The sequence below is a fragment of the Phaenicophaeus curvirostris genome, chromosome 5 (genome assembly GCF_032191515.1).
Source record: "Phaenicophaeus curvirostris isolate KB17595 chromosome 5, BPBGC_Pcur_1.0, whole genome shotgun sequence".
Lineage (NCBI taxonomy): Eukaryota > Metazoa > Chordata > Aves > Cuculiformes > Cuculidae > Phaenicophaeus > Phaenicophaeus curvirostris.
The window spans coordinates 25,872,132-25,892,545 of record NC_091396.1 but is presented as its reverse complement, the minus strand read 5'-3'; the positions used below and the strand labels follow the sequence as shown (position 1 = coordinate 25,892,545).

Here is a 20,414-nt window from a genome sequence, read left to right as displayed (position 1 = left end):
CGTTAGAGAGTGGAAAGGGAGTCTTTTTAAGAGCAACATACCCCTTGTTGTAGAAGAGGCAGAACGAGCATTTACGTGCCTCATGAAGGTACAGCCCATCCGCAGGGCTGCAGCTCCGACCTAGACTCTTCCAGGTGTCTCTAAAGACTGCTGCCACATGGCCAGCGGAGAGTTTGTTGTGGCGTTAATGCGGCCACAACCCGCCCGTAGGGGTCTGACGGGCAACAGAATCGAGGAAGATGAGGCGGCTGTCGACTCGGCGGTTGCGGCCGCAGGGATCCCCCAGCTAAGCCGAGCCGCCCGGCCGGGGGCGGCGCCGCCGCTCTACAAGCCCGGGACGGCCCTCAGGGGCTGCCGGCAGCGCCCTCCTCCCCGGGGATCCCGCCGGGCGCTCTCGGGGTGAGGCCGGGCACCCGGGCCTCCTACCGCGGCCGCGCCCCGCGCCCGCCCCGCGGCGCCGGTACCGCCCCCGGGCCCTCCCCGCGCCGCCGGCTTCGCGGGGGCCGGGCTATCGGAACAGCCCGAACTTCGCGGAGCGGCCCGTGCCGGGGCCATGTGGCTGCTGTGGCTGCTGCTGGGCTCGGCTGGTGAGTGAGGCCGGGGCCGGGAGGGCGCGGTAGAGGAGGCGCCGGGGCCTCCCCGCGCGCCAGGCCCGGGTCGCCGCCGGCTCCTCTGCGGTCGTGCTGGGGCGGGTTGGGGCGGGCGCCCGGCGGGGTCGTTGGCGCCGAGGCGGGCGGGAGGCTCCGGCGGGGACGGGCGCCGAAGCCGCCGGCGGGTGGAAGCGTGGATCGGCCGCGACCCCGCGGGCCGCTCTGTTACTCCCGAGGCCTCCCGGCGCGGGGTGGGCGGCAGGGCCGCGGGCCCTGCCTGGCTTCGCTTGCAGTTAAAGGGGGGTTCATATTAGTCTCTGTAGAAACTTTTGTTTGTTTATTTGTTTTCCCCCGTCGCTGTCGCCGCGTGTCGGTCACAGTCGAGGAGCTGGTAGTGTTCTGGGCAGCTTTGCCGCAGGTGTGGATTGTTTCTGCGATGCGATCTTAGCGGGTGCTTTTCCGTACGGTGTGTAAGGAGCCTGAACCGCGCCTCGGCGACGAGGTGATGACACGCAGTGGGTAAAAACATTATCGCGTTCAATTTCCTTTTTTTTTTTTTTTCCTTTCTTTTGAAGAGCATTTGTCGTCATGAAGAATTGAGCACTTTCACAGCTTCCAAGATAGAAGTTTGTTTTGAGTTTGGTGTAGACGGGTATGAAGGAGGAGAAGTGTAAATCGGGCTTGCACTGCTTTAAGATTACATAACTGTGAACTTCAGCTGCAACATTCATAAACCTGGTAGAGGTTTGGGCATCTTTGCAAAACTATTTCAGTAGTTCCTTTTTTGGAAAGCTTCAGGCAAAGCTCAGCTCTGTTGAGCTGGATTGTGTTACCTTCCTTAATAGTTTACATTTCACTACGGTAATGTTGCCAAAATGTCACCTAATTATTCATAGCAAAGTATATGTTCCCATATGTTGACTGTAGTTTGTTTGTAATATCACCCTTGAATTAATACTGAGGGTTCCATGCTAAAAGATAAAATATGAAGATTTCCCAGGCAGCTACACACCATATTCCTGCTCCAACTTGGCTGGGAGCAATGACCGAGAAGATCTGTTTCTTGTTTGAAGTCACTAAAACTTTTTGACTGCAAACTCCCATTCTTAAGCAACAGTTACCATGTGGGTTTTTAACCAGAGGCTCTAGCTTACTTTGAGGAAGATGCAAAGAGCTTTCTGAAACTTTTTTTTTAATGTGTTTGGTTTTTTCTTTGAAGACTAAAATATGGGGTCTCTGGGGGTTTGTTTGTTACTTTCTCTGTATATTTTGGCACCCCTGCAAGTTTCCCACAGGAAGAATTAGTTTATCTCTGCGTGGACTTCACTCTGTTTTGAATTCTAGTTCTGATACCTACTGAAAATATTTCCTTTTCTGTTGAGTCTCTTTTGGGTATAGATGGGAAACCTTGAGACCCTGGGGATCAATATCGGTTTGTGTTTCAGAAAAATCAAAACACTATGTAATATCTATGTCTCGAAAGTTCTAGTAGTGGTAAGAAGTAACTGTTGAATTGGGTTGTGTCAGTGAAGATTTGCAAGGCGAAGTTTGATCTTTTTATTTGCATCTTTGTTCTTAATATTATAGTTGGATCAAATAATGCTTTTGGCCCTTATCTGCATGAGGAAGTTTTATTGTATTGTGGTGTGAACTTCTACCAGGCTGATTTAATTTCAGTCTGTAATTGCAGCTGATAGTTGATCATAAAGGCTGTTGATCTGAAGCTTTAAACTCTGTTCCCTGAACAGGAGTTCCCCTATTCCCTGGCTTTCCTTTTCCAGTCCCCACCTCACTTCAAGTCTCATCAAGCTTTTGGACGCGTGCACGCACATACATGCCCAGTCTCTTTCATCTCTCCATGCTCTTGCAAATATAAGCAGATCATGCTCAGTTCTGATCTCTTCCTGCTGCCCTGCATGTGTCATGGTCTGAGCCAGTTCTCAGCACTTGACTTTAGCACAGGATGAGCCCAGGAGTTCCTAGATATAGGTTAGGTCCTGCGAGGATTCCAGTTACCAGCTTAGACTGTAAGAACATTATTGAATTTGATCATGGGTTGGCCTACATAGCACCAGGCTTGCTGTCCAAGGATGGGGTACACTTGTCCGCAAGAGGCAAAGGGGTAATTGCCAAGAAGCTACCAGGGCTCATTAATAGGGCTCTAAACCAGGTGTGAAAGGGGAGGGGGACAAAACCAGGCTTGACAGAAAAAAACCTGGGAATGCCACTCCAGTGTCTGAGGAATGGTGTGCTAGCAAGGACCTTTGGTCCACCCCCTCAGAGGAAGTGGGGGATGGCACTTCAAATGGCAGCACAGATTACTGAAGAGTTAGAAAATGCAGCCTGGAATTGCTTAGGAACTGAGACTACTCACCTCAGGAGTGTAGCGGGATCAACTGCCCAGCTGAAGTGCATCTAAACCAAAGCATGCAGCATGGGCAACAACTGAGGAACTATAAGTAATTGTAGGGCAAGAAGACTAGGAGACAATTGCCATCACAGAAATGTGGTAGGGTCACTTGTATAACTGGAGTGCTGCTGTGGTTGGCTATACACTCTTCAGGCGGGACAGGTGAGGAAGGAGAGGTGGTGGAGTAGCCCTCTAAGTTAGTGTTTTGATATCCTAGAGCTTAATGATGGTGATGATAGGGTTGAATGCTTATGGGTAAATATTAGCAGAGCACCTGCACCAAAGCAGATATCATCATGGGAGTCTTCTATAGACCACCCAGCCAGGAAGAAGAGGCTGATGAGTTACTCTACAAGCAACTGGGAGAAGTCACACAATCGCTATCCTTTGTCCTTGCGGGAGACTTCAACCTGCCAGATATCTGCTGGAAGTATAATACAGCAGATAGGAAACAGTCTAGGAGGTTCCTGGAGTGTGTGGAAGACAGCTTCCTGACACATCTGGTGAGTAAGCCAACTAGGGTAGGTTCCCCACTGGACCTGTTGTTTGTGAACAGCGAAGGTCTTGTGGGAGATGTGATGGTTGGAGGATGACTGGGGCATAGTGATCACAAGATTATCAGTTCTAGGAGGAGCAAGGTGGGAAGTCAGTAGAATGGCCGCCTTGGACTTCCAGAGGGCAGACTTTGGACTGTTCAGAAGGCTGGTCAGTAAAATTCCATAGGAGACAGTCATAAAGGTCAAAGGACCCCAAGAGCTTCTGGTGGAACAAGAGAAGGCTATCCCCATGTGCTGGAAAAAGAACCAGCAGGGGAGAAAACCAGCTTGGCTGAGCAGAGGAGTCTCCGAAAAAAGAGGAAAGTATACAAACTTCGGAAGGAGGGGCAAGCATCTCAGGAGGACTACAGGGATGGAGTGAGATTATGTAGAGAGAAAATCAGAAGGGCTAAAGCCCAACTAGAACTTAAATTGGCGAATTCTGTTTCTACAAATATATCAGCAACAAAAGTAGAACTAAGGAGAAGTTCCATCCTTTAGTGGACATGGGGACCATTAGTGACAAAGGATGAGGATAAGGCTGAGGTACTTAATGCCTTCTATGTCTCAGCCTTTAATAATAAGATCAGATGTACTTAGGATATTCAGCCTCATGAGCCAGAAGACAGGGATAGGGAGCAGAACAAAGCTACCATGATCCAAGAAGAACTAGTTAAAGATCTGCTTGGCCAATTAGACGTTCACTAGATGGAACCCACCTGAGGGTATTAAGGAAGCTGGTGGAAGTGCTCACTGAACCCATTGCCATAATCTGCCAGCAGTCCTGGCTGACTGGGGAAGTTCCATTTGACTGGAGGCTGGCGGATGTTTCACCGATTTACAAGAAAGGATGAGGGAGGATCCAGAAAACTACAGACCTGTCAGTCTCAGCTCAGTGCTGGGGGAAGATCATGGAGCAGGTCATCTTGAATGCTGTCACACAGCACACAAGGCAGACAGGTGATCAGGCCCAGTCAGCATGGGTTTATGAAAGGCAGGTCCTGCCAAACTTACCTGATCTCCTTCTATGACAGGGCGACCCACTTAATGGATGAGGGAAAGGCTGTGGGTGTAGTGTACTTGGACTTCAGTAAAGTCTTTGACACCATTTCTTACAATATTCTGCTTGAGAAACTGGCTGCCACTGACCTAGACAGGCGCACCCTCTGCTGGGTAAAAAGCTGGCTGGATGGCTGGGCATGAAGAGTCATGGTAAATGGAGTTAAATTCAGTTGGAGGCTGGTCACAAGAGGTGTTCCCCAGAGCTCTGTGCTGGGACCTGTTCTGTTCAGTATCTTTATCAATGTCCTGGATGAGGGGATTGAAGGTACCGTTATTAAGTTAATGGGTGACGCTAAGCTGGGCAGAAGTGTTGATCTGCTCGGGGGTCGGGAGACTCTACAGAGGGATCTGAACAGGCTGAATTGATGGACTGCAGCCAATGGGATGAGATTTAACGATGTCAATTCCTGCACTTGGGACCCAGCAACTCTGTGCAGCGCTATGGGGTTGGGAAACAGTGGCTGTAAATCCGCCTGGCAGAGAAGGACTTGGGGGTTTTAGTTGGCAGCCAGCTGAAAATGAGCTAGCAGTGTGCCTAGATGGCCAAGAAGGCCAATGGCATCTGGCTTGTATCATGCATAGGGTGGCCCGCAGCACCAAGGAAGTGATTCTGCCCTTGTACTGAGCACTGGTGAGGTCGCATATCGAATACTGTGTTCAGTTTTGGTCGCCTTACTACAAGAAAGACATCAAGGTGCTGGATCGTGTCTAGAGAAGGGGAATGAAGCTGATGAACGGGCTGCAGAAAAAAGTCTTATGAGGAGCAGCTGAGGGAACTGTGGGTGCTTAGCCTGGAGAAAAAGAGGCTGAGGGGAGACCTTATCGCTGTCCACAGCTACCTGAAAGGAGGTTGCAGAAATGTGGGTGTTGGTCTCTTCACCCAAGTGATAGGTGATAGGATGAGAGGGAATGGCCTCAAGTCACACCAAGGGAGGTTGAGATTGGACATTAGGAAAAACTTCTTCACTGAAAGGGTTATCAGGCACTGGTACAGGTTGCCTAGGAAGGTGGTTGGGTCACTGTCCCTGGAGGTATTTAATAGATGGGTAGATGAAGTGCTTAGGGATATTGTTTAGTAGTGAACAGGTATGGTTGGGCTTGATTATCTCAGAGGTCTTTCCCAACCTAGAGATTGTATGATTCTATGAATTAAGTTAATGTAGAAGAAGGTTTGTTAGTTAGAAAACTGGCATCTATGTTTATCTTCCTCCACATTTTGTATTGCTTAAATAACGCAAGCGGAGCTACACATAATGACAGTGAGTTTAGGGAAGGATTGTTTCAGACATTTGTAAGTACATTATAGCTGAATAAACCAATAAAACATAAACAGTCCCTAAAAGAAAAATGAGCTCTTTGTAATCCTGACTACAATTGTGCTGTATCTTCTAGAGATTTTTTTTTTTTAATTTAAAGAAACCTAGGTCTACTGAATACATTTTGAACATGGATTTATATTATTTTTTTCTTCAACCTGTGTATTGTCCATTAAGGAGAGAAATGATGGCAGGAGTCACAAATATTCAGCTAAATGAACTGCTTTTATAAGTACAGTTATGAAGTGAGTGGGAAAGGAAGATTACTTCGGTTTTACAGCTACAAACCTTCCAGTGTTGTGTTAAGTAGACCTTAAAAATGTCAGTCTTCAACTGGCTGGAGAGTCAGAAGGTGGTGGACAGCTTGAATTCCTTAGTATGGTCCCCAAGATGTCACCGTTCACTGACCTTTCTGATGCATAAGCCAAATATGTAATGTAGGTATTATACTTCTTAAACTTCTTTTATATTAAGAAGGCTTTTGTCTTGTTACCTCCAGTCTTTTGGTCTAATACTGTTGAATTGTGTCTCTGTTCCACAGGCAGCAGAAGCATGCAGGGCTACACATGTGCTTTTGTTGCAATTTGCAAAATCTTGGAAAAACAGATCATATCCAAAATCAAGCAGGAATAGGAGCTTCTTGAAGACTAATGTTGTTACCATCTGTAATGTCTGCTAGCTTAAAACTTCTACACGCTATTGAGGAAATACCCCATTTCTTTACATGTGTCTTAATTTGTACTGACATTCAGAGGTATTGCTGAAAACCTTGATGTACTACATGGGAAGAGCACTCTTGAATATTGTCCATTCTACTGCTGTGTAAGTAGAAACTGCAAGAAAACCACTCTACTTGGACATTCATGTCTGTCCTGTGTATACAGGAGATCTATTTTGTATTCTTGATGCAATTCTCTTAAATCCTAAACTGAATCTAATGCTCTATAACCAGTATTTATCTCTCTCCATACACAAGCCAGCTGTGGGCTTGTGTGACGTGTCAGTGCATTAGAGCTGGACAGGGATTCTTGTAGTAGATTGGCAAGTCAGGAAACTTCCAACTTGGCAAAGTAACAGGAGAAATAAGTAGTACACAGCAAACAATGTATATTTGTTGAAGGTATAAGTCTCAGCTGCTCTCATCATGAGTGTTGGCAGAAATAGTAATCTTAGTGCCAAGCATCACATCCATGCTGGAGAGAAAGCTTGGAATTTATTATGGGAGACAGCGCCTACAGACAGGTTCTCTCAGATCAGTTTCTGATTATTGGACATTTGATGTTTGAAGCGGTTGTCAGGCTTTACTCTTGCAAGTATGTTTTTGATGCAGGGACCGAAGTAAGCAAATGATGATTTTTGAGTTTCATGTAAACTTCAGGTATTTTGAGTAATGTTGAGGAAAGGGACGTGTCCCTGCCTAGATTTCCATAGGTTCCTGTTTCTCCTTGGTTGTGGGGAGTTGCAGGGCCCAGGATCTTCCAGCTGTCCCATTCCACTTAGAGTGACTGCTGTTATGGTAGCCTGCAGTTGCCAAGGACTGTGAGGGTGAAAGCGTGATTGCAATGTTGCAGTCACATATTGTAATAGTAAGTGGAAACTGTTCACTGTAAAATAGGTAGTAAATGTGTACTTTTAGTACTAATGTGAAATTAAATGTTACAAGCTTACAGTCAGTCAGCAGTGCCTGATACACTGAGAGTCTAGCAAGCTCCATATTACTTTGGATGAATAAAATTTCTGGTAATACTGTAGTATGTTTATTGTGACATCTACCAGATGAGGAATAAAATGTCTCTCTTTGCTCTAAATCTGGTAGATTGTAACAGGAAGTGACGATTTGTTTGGCACCAAGGATTAAGTGAGCTGAAGTTCAGGAATCTCTGTGTTTCGGAGCAGTAGTGTAGGAAGGCCTAGTACAAAATTAGTTTATCACCAGGGGTCAGATTTTGTGGGACTTTTTAAAAAATTTTATTTTATTTTCCCAAACTGGTAAATCTCAGAATAGTTTGTGATATACTTTGTCCTGTAGTTGCTCTCTCTGTGTAAGCAGAAATGCAGTAATGGAACAGGCCTGAAAAAATCTGTAGTGTGAGATCTGCTGTGCTGGTAGCAGTGCTCTGTGTTTTAGCATCTTGTCTGTTTTGGGAGATAATGAGTTTTATGAATTGGTGTGAAGCCTTGTATGTTGTCACTGTTCAGTTGTCCTACCTACTGCAGTATACTGATGAGTATTTAAACTGGCATTTTTGGGGTTTGAACTTGGAAACAGTTTCATTATCAGCAGGTAGGTTTTGAAGATGAGGAGAGAGAAAGATCTTATTTCTCAATAGTTGTTCTTTTGGTGGTTTTGTCTTTTCAGGTCTTACAAGACTTTGTCAGAGCAGTTTTGCTTTAACAGGTTATGCTGAGATGCAGAATGGAATATTTCAAGTGAAACCAGTTTTAATTATGTATCTTAAGGTTTGTCAAAAGTGAAACATTGAATGGTAGCCTGCCCTTTGCCTGAAATGTAAGTACATCATGGCTGGAGGTGATAGTATAGTCAGCCATTAGCATAACCAGTTTATCAGACTTTCTGCTGAAGAATTTTTGAGGGGCAGCTCATATATGTTTAAAAAACCCAACAACAAAGATAAAAATTTAAACAAATAGCTTAATAAGTAAAAAAAACTCAGCAAACACCCCTGCAGAAAGCATTTAACTAAACTAGTATCTCTAATGATAAAAATTCTGACTCATATGATCAGTGGAGGTTTGCATTTGCTGTGAACTGAGCGTGTATCCAGATACTTGCTTATTTGACGTGTAGAAACTTGTTAAACTGCAGTAACTTAGTCATGTGTTTTAAGTGATTTTTTTTTTACATAGCCTCTTTTTACTAGTAAAACTGTAAGATCAAAAATCAGTTGAAGCCAACCTTATATTGCATGCAGTATTGGCTATTGGGGCAGAAAAACCTTTGTAAGGGAGAAGATGGTGTAATGCTAATTGATTTGGGGGTGTATGTGTTTTAATTTGCATATGGGAAAGGTCGAGGCAGTGAGATTTCTAAATGGAGCCATTGGTCCCTCTGCTTGATCTTAACTGCTTGCACAGATATCCACGTCTTGATTGCAAAAGAGTTTGTGAATTGGATACCTAATTTAGCTGCGGCTTAGAAGTATGACCTCTTTGACGGTCTGAGAGAACTAATAGGTAGTCCTTGTTAGTGTGAGAAAGGTGTTGAAGGACTGGGGAATCATGAGTGGCTAATCAAAAGGGCCCTCATGAAAAAAATCAAAATGGAAGCAATTTGTAGGAGGGTAGGTGGTGAGACCTTTCTCCTCTATAAGACTTAAGTCTTCTTCCTGCTGTGGCCTGGACATTTGTGAAATTGGGCATAATTGAAACGTATCAAAGCTGCTTTGTACATAGAAGTAAACAGTTGTTTAAGTTGCTATGTCACAGTGAACAGGGAGCTGAGGTAAGGAGTGGAAGGTGATGTAGCTGTGAAACTTAGCTAAAACAATCTCTGTACTGTAAGAATGAGCTTTTAACCCACTGTGTAGGATCAGTTAGGATTAGGAGCTGATGAACTCATAGCAGATCCAGTGTGTCCTCTTAGCCTGGAGGTTTCAGTTTTAAAATGTATTTGGTTTCTCTTGGACAGTCTGTGAGGTTTAACTTGATAAAGGCTGAGACGCATATAAGTTGAATGTGGTTGAAGTGTGCTGTGGTGTTATAAAATAACTTGTTTTAATCAGGTCCAAAATACAATTTTTCAGTTTTTAGTTCTGTATTTTGTATTGGTCTTTTTTTTTCTTTAGTAGAGGTCCTGATTTTTTTTTTTCTTTTTAAATTAAAGGAAAATCCCCAAGTGCCAAGACTTGTTATGAGTCTTTGGTGTCAGGATGTTACCTATATCTGCTTACAGAGATTATTATTCCAGATATCTCCGGGTACGTGAATGGGGGGAGATTCCTGGTTTGGCATTCTTTTATTGAGGGTTTTAGATGGAAACCAGTTCCATCAGATAACATAGCCTATGTCAGTCTGTTTGGAAACAGCTGGATTTAGATAAGAATTTAAATTTTAAGTAACATTTTCCTGTAGGGATTTATCTCTGGTTTTGATACAATGATGTAATACTAGTGTAGCAAGTAGGTTGTAGTCCTATTAAACATTGATTTGAATTTTAGCTATTAAGTATCACTTCATGTTCAGGTTCCTTTATTCCTTGGAGTTCTTTCTCTTGCTTTATATGGGTTTTTTTGCACAAATTCATCTCTTTAGTTGTTAACAACTCAAATGATGCTTAAAGCTCTAAACAGAATGTGGTTGCCCACTGAATCTTTGTCAGATGTAGACTTGTACTCTGGTGGGAAGGCTGTTCAGTGTCTTAGTGCTATAAGGTATACTCCAAATTGTCTTACTGAACAACAGTATGACTTTGGGCTAGATCTATTTCTTTCCCCACTGTATTTGCTTCCCTTTTACCTGTTTGATCGGGTTATTCTGGACACCAACTCTTTCTTCCCATCTTTCTTTTATGCTATTAGTACTACCCTAATTTTAGTTCAAAATAGCTCTTTGCCTTCTTACTGGTTGGGGTTGGATGCAAGGTAGGTAGATTTTTTCTTGATATGATGATTTTTTTCTGAAATATTCATATTTTTCATTTATCTTCTACTTGCTATTGTTACAGTAAAGTCATTAACATTCTTCAAGCAGAGGATTTTTAGGTTTAGAAAAATGTGAAACACTGTATAGACACACAAATTGATACAATTATGAAAATCCATGTATTTGGCAAGTTGCACTTTTTCCCCCTCTTTTCCCCTCCATTTCCTGACAAATTCAAACTTTTTTTTCCCCCCTGTATCCTTGTTCTCTTGTTCTGAAGAGACATGCTGATGACTTACTCTTCACTTGCTTCTTTCCATGACTGGTTTGTCTTATCTCCCTCCTCCTTGCATCTCTATCCTTTCCTCTTTTTTCTTTTTTTTTGTCCTTTGTGCCTCATGACCTCACCTGAAATTGTGCTCATTGGTGCACAACAAAAGAAAGAAGCCGGCATCTATACTTATTATACCTATATCTACATGCTAGGTTTATATGCTTCTGTGGGCCAAATTTGCAGCTAGGAATTGTCATCTTTCCCTTGCCTCTGTCTGTCACAAGTGCTCTGCACCATTTTCTCACCTTTCTTTGGCTGCAGTGTAGCATCCCTGTTTGTAGCACTGCTCTGTAGTGAGAGTGCCCCTCCTGTTCTTTGTGGTTCTCTTAATCATCCTCCTTGATTTGGATCTTTCATTCAATGGAATACAAAATCACAGATATGGGAAACTTTGATGCATAGGATAATCTTATACTGCTGGACTTGTTCTAGCACTCATTCCCTGTATGCATTGCTTAGCTGTGTTGTGTCTTAATGTCCAGGTTTGGGCTATGTGGAATGCCTGCTGTAGCTGAGTTTGGAAAGTGGTTTTTGGTTAGAGCCAGAACCATGTAGGTTTTTTATACAATTTTACAAGCGAATTATGCATCTTTTGTGCCTAGTTATGCGTATATAAATGGCTAAATAATTTGTGGGCACTGTTAGGAAGGCTGTTACAAAAAATACTAGAGCAGTTCCTTGTGTTGTTAAATATGTAGATAAATACTTTGCTTCACCTGCCGAAGAACATTAGTTCTTCCAGAGCAGGTAAATTGATAGAGTCAGCACGAATGCCTACCAAAGGAAACACATTGCAGTTAATGAACTTAAAAGGTGCAAAATAATTCCTCTAACTTGCTAACCAGTCTCCTGTCAATAGCACAAGTTGCTTTTGTGGGTAGGACCAAGACTATGCAATCTTAAAAGCTGACTAGAATGGCACACTACTAAAATGAATGATTGGTCTAACTGAAACCGGAAGTGCATGTATTTTGTCTTGAGTAGAATGGCTGTCTACCAGAAGAGTTGGGGCTCTGCTGATCTTGGATAGGTGATCTTGGGGGTGGGGGACTAAATCTTCCATGATCTGAACAACAGTAAGAAACATGTCTTATCAAGGACTTGGCATCAAGTAAAACAATCTGCACCTTTGCTTCTTTGGGTAACTAGGAAGACAAAATAGAGATGTGGAGATTAAGATCTGCTTAGGCTGGCAGCATGCAAACCGCGCTTGTGAAATCCTGCTGTCTGGAGGAACTGTACAGTTTTAAGAATAAGTCATGAAACTAATTAGGTATAATTCGAAATTAGCTACAAACAGCAGCTGTGTGGCAATTGTTGCCTATTCAAACTGAAACAAAGAAATTTAGGCTTAACAGTTTAATTTAACCATTAAGGCAGGTACACTTTATTCAGGGCTGGAGAAGACTCGGGATTTGTCCTCAGAGTGCTTGTGCCGAGCAGTGGTTTCACAGAAAATTTATACACAGAATTGTTTTCAAATTCAAAGTGACAATTATACTTGTAACAGGAACCTCAGATCAGCTCAGAGTCGTTAAGGTGTGGCCATATCTGAGTGGTCAATCTCAACGACTCTGCTTGACAAAGGATAAGGGTCATTAAGGCTATTTTAGTTAATCTTGCTTCTAACACATTACAGTTGATGTTCCATCCCACCATTTAGAAATCACCATTTCAAAACTAAGAAAAATCCATGTGGCTGGTATTAGTTACATCTCTTAATAAAGCACTGGCTGAATTTCAAATACCTGGTTGTGAGTGAAATAAAAGACTGCATGGAGTTATGGGTAGATTTTAAAAATAACCAAACCCAAAACCAAGCCAACAGCAAAACAACTAACCCAAATAAACACAATAAAAAACCCCAAACAAAGCAGCCCAAAACCCAAACAGCCACCCCCAAACAAAGCAAACAAACAAAAACCCCCAAATCTCCAAACCAACCAACTGAAAAAAAACCAAACCCAAAACAATGCAAACTTGTAAATGTACAGAACATTCACTTTACTATGTAAACAAGGTTCTGCTTGTTAAACTTTCCTTTTATCAAGTTCTTTTGGAATTCTGTTTTACATTCTTTAAGACGTTTTTGTTTGCTTGCCCTTTCTTTAAAGGTGAGATCTACCTCTACTTGTTAGGCATTTTCAATCTTATGAATGTTCTGGCTCTGAATATCAGCAGTTGTGAAGGTAAGAGAAAAGTGAAACCCTGCAATATTTTGGCCTGTGAACCCTAAGTCAAACTTACATGGTCACATGGAGGGTTTCCATCTGCAAATGATTTTTGGGAACCAATTCTTTTTTGATCCATGTGCAATGAACAAAGCAGGAGAGTCTTTCTGACCAAAGGTCACAGTGATTGGGCTAGAACATCAGAGTACCTGGAAGATAAAAATATGTTGATGTTAGAATTCCTATGAGTACTTCTAAACAATACAAATTGGCAGTGCCCTAAAAATCTTCCATGAGGAGTATTAGCTTCTAAATTACAAATCTGAGGTAAAGCATAGGCAGCTTCTCTTCCCCTCTGCCTTGAACTGATAACAGCATCACCATTTTTTGAAGCATTTTTTTCATTGGAACCTTTCTCTTCCATAAAGAGTCCAGCCTAGTTTCAGTGACCTAATTTCATACCTGAATTATGTGTCCAGTGTAAGAGTGTGAGAAACACTCATTCACTGGTAAAATATTAAAAAGGACAAAGTCTTCGAAGCAAAGATAATAACAGCGCTGAATTGGATGCCCTTCTAAAAAATGCATAAGATCCTACAAAAAACAGCGAGTATATATACTAGTTTTAAACAAAGAATATAAATCTCTTCAAGGTTGCTCATTATATTTTTTTTTGACTTATTCAGCCATGTCTGGAGACTCCCATCAGGTTATCGTTGCCAACTATATCTTGTTAGACAGCTAAGCATCATGTCTGGATATCGTCTACATATTATTTCTTGATACATGACAGATTTATATGGCAAGATAATTAAACATGCACACCAGCTGCAGCAGAACTTATCAACTAATTCCCACAAGAGCAATAGCCATTTTTCTTCCTTCTTTCAGGTTTAATAAAATGTAGAAACAAAATGTATTACAGCATAATTTCCTACTTATGCTGCAACTTCAAGTGATTTTTGTTTTGAAATGCCTGTTCTTTTCAACAACTGAGATATTAGTAGACATTTAACAGAGTACTCCTGATTCAGATTTTCTGGATGTAGATTCTTTTGAGGTAACACATAAAAGTATTTTGCCTATTATTACATCAACAGAGTCCAGCTAAAAGTAATACGAACTTGATGATGCTGGTTTGTTCAGTTACAGCTTTTAATCAGTCTCACTTTTCAAATATAGTGTTGAAAGATTTTGCCGTTCTTATGCAAAACTAGCCATACCTTCCCTGAAGGGATTTAAGGGATGGGTGGATGAGGTGCTGAGGGGCATGGGAATGGTTGGACTCAATGATCCGGTGGGTCTTTTCCAACCTGGTGATTCTGTGATTCTGTGATATTAGCTACAGCAGAAATGCCCAGTGCCTCTTCCTGCAGCTGCTTTGATAACTTTCAGGCTTTCAATGTCATAGGTTTTCTACTTATTAATGGCTTCTATGTGAGTTGGACTTTATCTAATCAGATTGGGTATCCTTAAAATTTCTAACGGGATCTTGAAAAACTGCCACTGGAATATATAGGTTTTCTGATGAATTGGTTTAGTTGGAGCTCTTATTATTTGATTAAGTCTCAGGGCAGCCTCAGGTGGCTTACTTTGCAATTGTATTATCCTTGTGTTATCTGTAGATAAATTCCACCTTACTGGAGCTTGATGACTAGTTAGCTGAGTCAAATGAAATCTGAAAATACAGAAAGCAGTTCTGATCACTGGCAGGATATTGCCCTAACTGAGGTTGAATCCAGAGTTCCTGGTGTGCTGACTACAACTGCCCCTTCTAAGTGGTCTCATGGGGAAACTGTGTTCAGCGTGTAAAGCACAGGCATATATTCAAGGCCAGTGTTTAAGTTCACACACTCTAACTCCTCGGACCAGCTGAGGTTTCCCATAATTCCCCGTTTTTGTATTTGTGCTACAAAAATTGCCCATGCCTTCTTCTGCAGGGCCCTTGCAACAGTGACACAAGACATGGCAACATTAATAACACAAACGCAACAACGAACAAAATCAACATTCTAGATCTTACCAAAGATAACAACTACCTTGACAGTCCCCATCCTTTAAGCAAGCCATTCAACTAATACCACCCATCGACTCCTTATCTGATACAACACATTCCCTCAAAGCCTTCAAATTCATGTCCTTAAACTAATAACTAGAATCTATTATGGTTCTATTTTGATACAGCATACCTAACACTATCAACGTCAGTTAACAAACCACTCAGTGAAATCAATGTAGCATTGGTTGGCTTACCTAGCCCACATTCCAAATTCATTAGCTTTTTAAGGCGGCCGCCGTAGCAACCCCAGGTGCCAATGCTGAGGCTGCTATAATTTTTGTAATAAGGTTGGATGTTAGTGACATAAGCTCCATAAAACTACATGGCCCATCCTTAAGTTTCAAAATAATTCCACCCCCCATGCTTTATCCCCACAAACTAGAAAGATCCCTACAAGCAAAACCAACTAGAACAGAAAAGAGCGTGACATATTAGAGGAGGTGTATCTGCTTCGGTTGTGGGACCATTCGTTCTTCACTTGCGCGGACCATCCACAACAGGCCAAATGCAGCGAGCAGGAACCCACTGAGGGCCACTATCTGTGGAAACAGAAGCGTACCCTCTTCCCCAGGTTAATAAATCACACAGAGGTGACCATTGTCCACTTTGCAGGTCTTTCACCTTGACCTTAACACCAGGGGAAACAGTGGTTATGCTACATAGGAATTCACAGTGGCAAACCATAGGTGGCTCCTGCATATCCTCTGCGATGGTTCAGCATGGTTGATTGATGGAACTGTAAAAGCAAACTTTTCCATATCATTTACATCTAATGGAATGGTAAAGAAACAATCTTTTAAGTCTATCACAACAATTTCCCACTGCATGGGGATCATTGTAGGTGAGGGCAATCCCAGTTGCAGAGCTCCCATTGTTGCCATCACCTCTTTGATCCGACGTAAATCATGTAATAATCGCCATTTTCCTGATTTTTTCTTAATCACAAACACTGGGGTATTCCACGGGCTATGGAATGGTTCAATATGACCTGCAGCTAGTTGTTCTGCTACCAAAGTCCGCAGGGCTATAAGTTTTTCACAATTGAGGGGCCACTGATCCACCCAAACCGGCTTCTCTGTTAACCATTTCAAAGCTAGTGTAGGTCTCTTCACGCCCTGCAACACAGTGACCCCTAATGAAAATCCGTGGTTATCTGAACCCCCCATTGTGACAGTCTCTTCCCCTTAAGTTCAAAGGGGCCACAGTCACATAAGGTCGAACAGTAGCCTTTTGTCCTTCTGTGTTGGTGATGAGTACTAGTTTCGCTGCCATGAAACTGTTGGTGACTCCCCCCAGGCCCACGATGCCTTGAGTGGTAGAGATCACAGCCCAAGAGGAAGGCCAATCTTGTTGAGAAATAACAGTGACATCTGCACCTGTATCTAATAGTCCATTTACCTTCAACAATTTTGGCGATGCCTGATCCATGGGTAATGTACACACCATTTGTGGTCGACTGTGAGACAGCGTTTGCATCCAAAGCACTTGTGTTTGTCTGGTGGATCCAAACGCTCCAGTGCCTTGGGTGACCTGTTCAGTCCTAGGGACACAACTCATAAAAGGTACAAGTTGAGCAATGCGAGTGCCTTTTTCCACTGTAACAGGTGGAGTGGATGTGGAAACCATAGCATAAATTTGTCCCTCATAGTCAGCATCAATGAGTCCCGCATGTACCGTAAGTCCTTGTATAGTAGCACTTGATCATCCAATTAGTAATGCACTTAGTCCATTTCCCATGGGTCCCCAAGCATCCGGGGGAACCTTATGCACCCCTTGTGTTGTTAGAGTTACTGTGTCGGTGGTGGATACATCCATGCCGGCTGATGCCTTGGTTTTCCCTGACAGCCGGTCGCATAGGCCTGTGTTTGAGGATGGCTGTGGGATGGATTGTTTGCTGATGTGGCAGGCATTTTTGTCTGCGCGCACCTCCTCGCGCTCTTCTTGCTGTTTCACTGCAGCGAGGGCTGGTTATTTAGATAACCTTTGAACCAACACTGTGTTGCAAAGTGGCCGCTTTTCCCACACATAAGATGTAATCCCTGTTGCCCCCGCTGCTTCAGCTGCATTATCTCTCTTGTTCTTTTTTGGGCATGCTCGTTTAAAATGCCCTACCTGGCCACAATCAAAACATCTTACATCCCTTGTTTTCGCATCAGCCAAGGCCGCAGCTAGGGCTATTACTGTATGCCTTATGGATCCCACCTTGGCACAAGCATGGCGTCCAAGGTGGGGTCCCCTGGCAACCCTTCAGTTATCTTCAGGCAATCATCATTTACATTGTCCTTTGCAAGCTGAGTTAGTAGCATAGTTCTTAGATTCACATCAAACACTTGCCTTTCCACTGCAGCTTGCAGTTTTTCAACAAAACACTGTAAAAATGGTTCTGTAGTCCTCTGCCGAATTGTGGTGTATTTTGCTTTAGGTTCAGCTAATTCGGCCATACGTATTAGTGCTTCCAGACCCACAGCCTTGACCTGCTCTAAAACCAGCGGATGCCACTGTGCCTGATGCTGCGGGTTAGAAAACTGTCCTGTCCCTGTTAGTACGTCCACGCCATTACCAAAACGCACATCGTCTTGTGGAAGCTGTAAATTCTGAAGTGCCTGAGCCTCAGCCTTCTGTGCCCATATTGATCTAAAAACAGCGCACTGTACTGGTTGAAACATTATCTGCGCTAGCATAATAAAATCAAAAGGTGTCATTTCTTCCATAGACAACAGCCTGAGTAACTGCATAGTTGCTGGAGAATTTGGACCATATTGTGCCACAGTTTTCTGCAAATTTTGAATCACTTTCCATAAGTATGGTATGTGCTCATCCATTGCCCCCTTCGCTGGATCCTCCCTCACAACAGGAAATGCCAGTGCTGCAGAAGGATCAGCTCTACTAACAGGATATCTATCATCTCAAACAGCTTCCAATCCCCCTCTCGTAAAGCCTGTGCTTTTAACTTCTGCCAAAAAGACAGAGGATTGTATGCACGGATAGTAACACACGTGGGAGGCAAATTCCCTAATTCCTCTGCAAGAGGGACCCCCAAGAGGTTTTTCTGACTGCTGTTCTACTCTGTGTCTTTGCTTGGTCTCTTTCTCCCCACCCCCAAACATCTCATCGTCCCATTCATCAGGCCTTTCTTCTGGGAGTGGGGCGCACCTTGACAAATTTACGCGGTGCTGATGTCCTCCTTCGTCTAACAGAGAAAGTGGTGGGGCCGACGGCTCTACCAGAACTATACTATCGGTATCAGATGGCAATGATCCCAGATTGTCTGGCAGCTCTACAGGTATTCTAATAGTTTTACTGTGAAAGGGTGTCTTGTGCACATCCCATCATCAGAATCATCCCAATGCTCCCCTCTCCGCTGCAGGTCATGAATTCTAGGACGTGCTGTGGAATCTAGCCTATATCCTGGAACTGGTTCTTCTACAAGGAGCGACACAGGAGGCGCAAAATGCTGTACGGTATCAAAAGCAGGAGCAATGCCCTCCGCCTGGTCCCGCTGCAGCTTGAAGTCATTCAGGGTCTCGTAAAGAAGATGCCATGTTGGTAAAAGTGCTGCTGCGTCTTTATCCCCCCACGTAGCAGAGTCAACCAGTTTATCACCCACCTCCTTCCAGATAGAGGCATTAAAGGAAGTTACGGTAGTTGCTTCATATCGCTGTTCTTTACTCCATAGGAGCATTTTTCACAAGTCCAACTCTTCTAACAACTCCCCGTTTTTGCAGGATCGTTTTCCACATGGAAATGATCGTTGTCTCCTCCTTACTTAAGGAAGTACCCATATTTCCCAGCAGCTCACCTCAATCCAGGTGCTTTCTTCTGCAAACAGCTTTGGAGACTCTCTCCCACACTGGTCAGCTGGCAGCGTTAGAAATGCTTTTCCTTCACCACTCAGCTTGCAGCTCTGGAGCCCCACTCCTCCACTGGTCAGCTGGCAGCTGTGGAGACTCCCTCTCCCACTGGTCAGCCAGCAGTGTTGGAAACTGTCTCCTTCGCCGCTCAGCTTGCAGCTCCGGAGCCCCACTCCTCCACCACTCAGCTTCTCTGGGTACTCATGGCTCTGCAGATCTGTTGTCCAAGTCCTCACAGGTCTCCGGTCCACTGTCTCCGGTCCAAGTGCCGCGATCACGTCGATGGTCGCCAGATGTTGCAGTCGGGGCAATCCACGACACATAGAAGTTGTGGGCCAAAAGATCATCTTTATTGATTTTACAAGACTTTTTATACCCCTTCCCGAGCTGTACGTCCATGCACGATTGGTTTAGCTAAAGACCAACAGTTCATAATTGGACAACTTCTTCTCAGTTGTAACTTCATAATCGGGTGATTCCACCTGCAGCCTGGCAGCTTCCTAATCATGTTTACTCGGCTTTTCTTGGCACCTTCCAGCTTCTCCAAGGATTCACGGGCATCTATTCAAGGCCAATGGTTAAGTTCACACACTCTAACTCCTCGGACCAGCCGAGGTTTCCAACAGAAAGGAGTGAGTTGCCTCTCCGCTTGAAGATTCAGGGGTGTTCTAAGTTCACTTTGCACCATGTTTTGCAACCCGGCTCTTGTGGACTTCATGTGTGTCCTCTTTTCAGTATAACTCTTATCTCTTTGTTGGATTTGCATTACTATTTGTGAAGAGGTTAGTATCTATTTCCAGGTAGTGCTTCTGTTTAAGAACAGTACTCTATCTTCACTGGCCAAGTGATGTCACTAGCACCTAGTACAGTCACCTTCCTCCTGTTAAACTCTTACCTTTCCTTAACTCTGTCTCTTGCTAATTCTTTTCCAAACCTTAACTGTTTTTTCAATGTATTGTTTGGAAAAACATTCTTGTTCCTCTTTCATATTTTTTAGGAGCCTCAGGAGAGAGGTGTCTGGTCTCCTTGTTTTCTGTTTTTAGGGCAAGGCTTCAAAGCAGGAGCTGAGTTGCCTTCCTACAGTAGGGAAGTCTACAGATGGATCTACATTAAAATTGTGGTTATATGTTGTCAGTCTCCTCACGCTTGGAAATAAGCTTAGTGTTGTTGAGTGAGAGGTTATGAGGTTTCTTCTTTATTGTGAAAGACATTGTTGATGTTTTGGGTTTTGTTACTCCGGCCTACATCGTGACCTTTCTTGAACTTGGCCCCTGTCTGGAGCCTCACATCCCAATGGAGTTTTGCAGGCTTTTTCTGAGGTGTGGCCTTTTTATGCAGTCACACAGATTGAGTTCTCCCCTTTTTACCAATGCCACAGCTTACTTTCCCTCCTAGTGTGTTGTACTGACATGCAGTCAGATCCTAAACGCATACATTACTCTCCTGATATCATCAAAAGGATACAATTATCATAACTTCCTTC

General features: G+C 43.5%; 1 protein-coding gene across 3 annotated transcripts in view; it reads left to right on the top strand.

Annotated features, from left to right (window-relative positions):
* Positions 1-465: 465 nt before the first annotated feature.
* Positions 466-20,414, top strand: part of LDLRAD3 (low density lipoprotein receptor class A domain containing 3) — a 115,167-nt gene continuing 95,218 nt past the window's right edge. For all 3 annotated transcript variants that reach the window (XM_069858118.1, XM_069858117.1, XM_069858115.1), the window contains exon 1: positions 466-587. In XM_069858118.1, the coding sequence (XP_069714219.1) occupies positions 554-587 (34 nt within the window). In that variant the 5' untranslated portion in view covers positions 466-553. The remainder of the gene's footprint in view (positions 588-20,414) is intronic.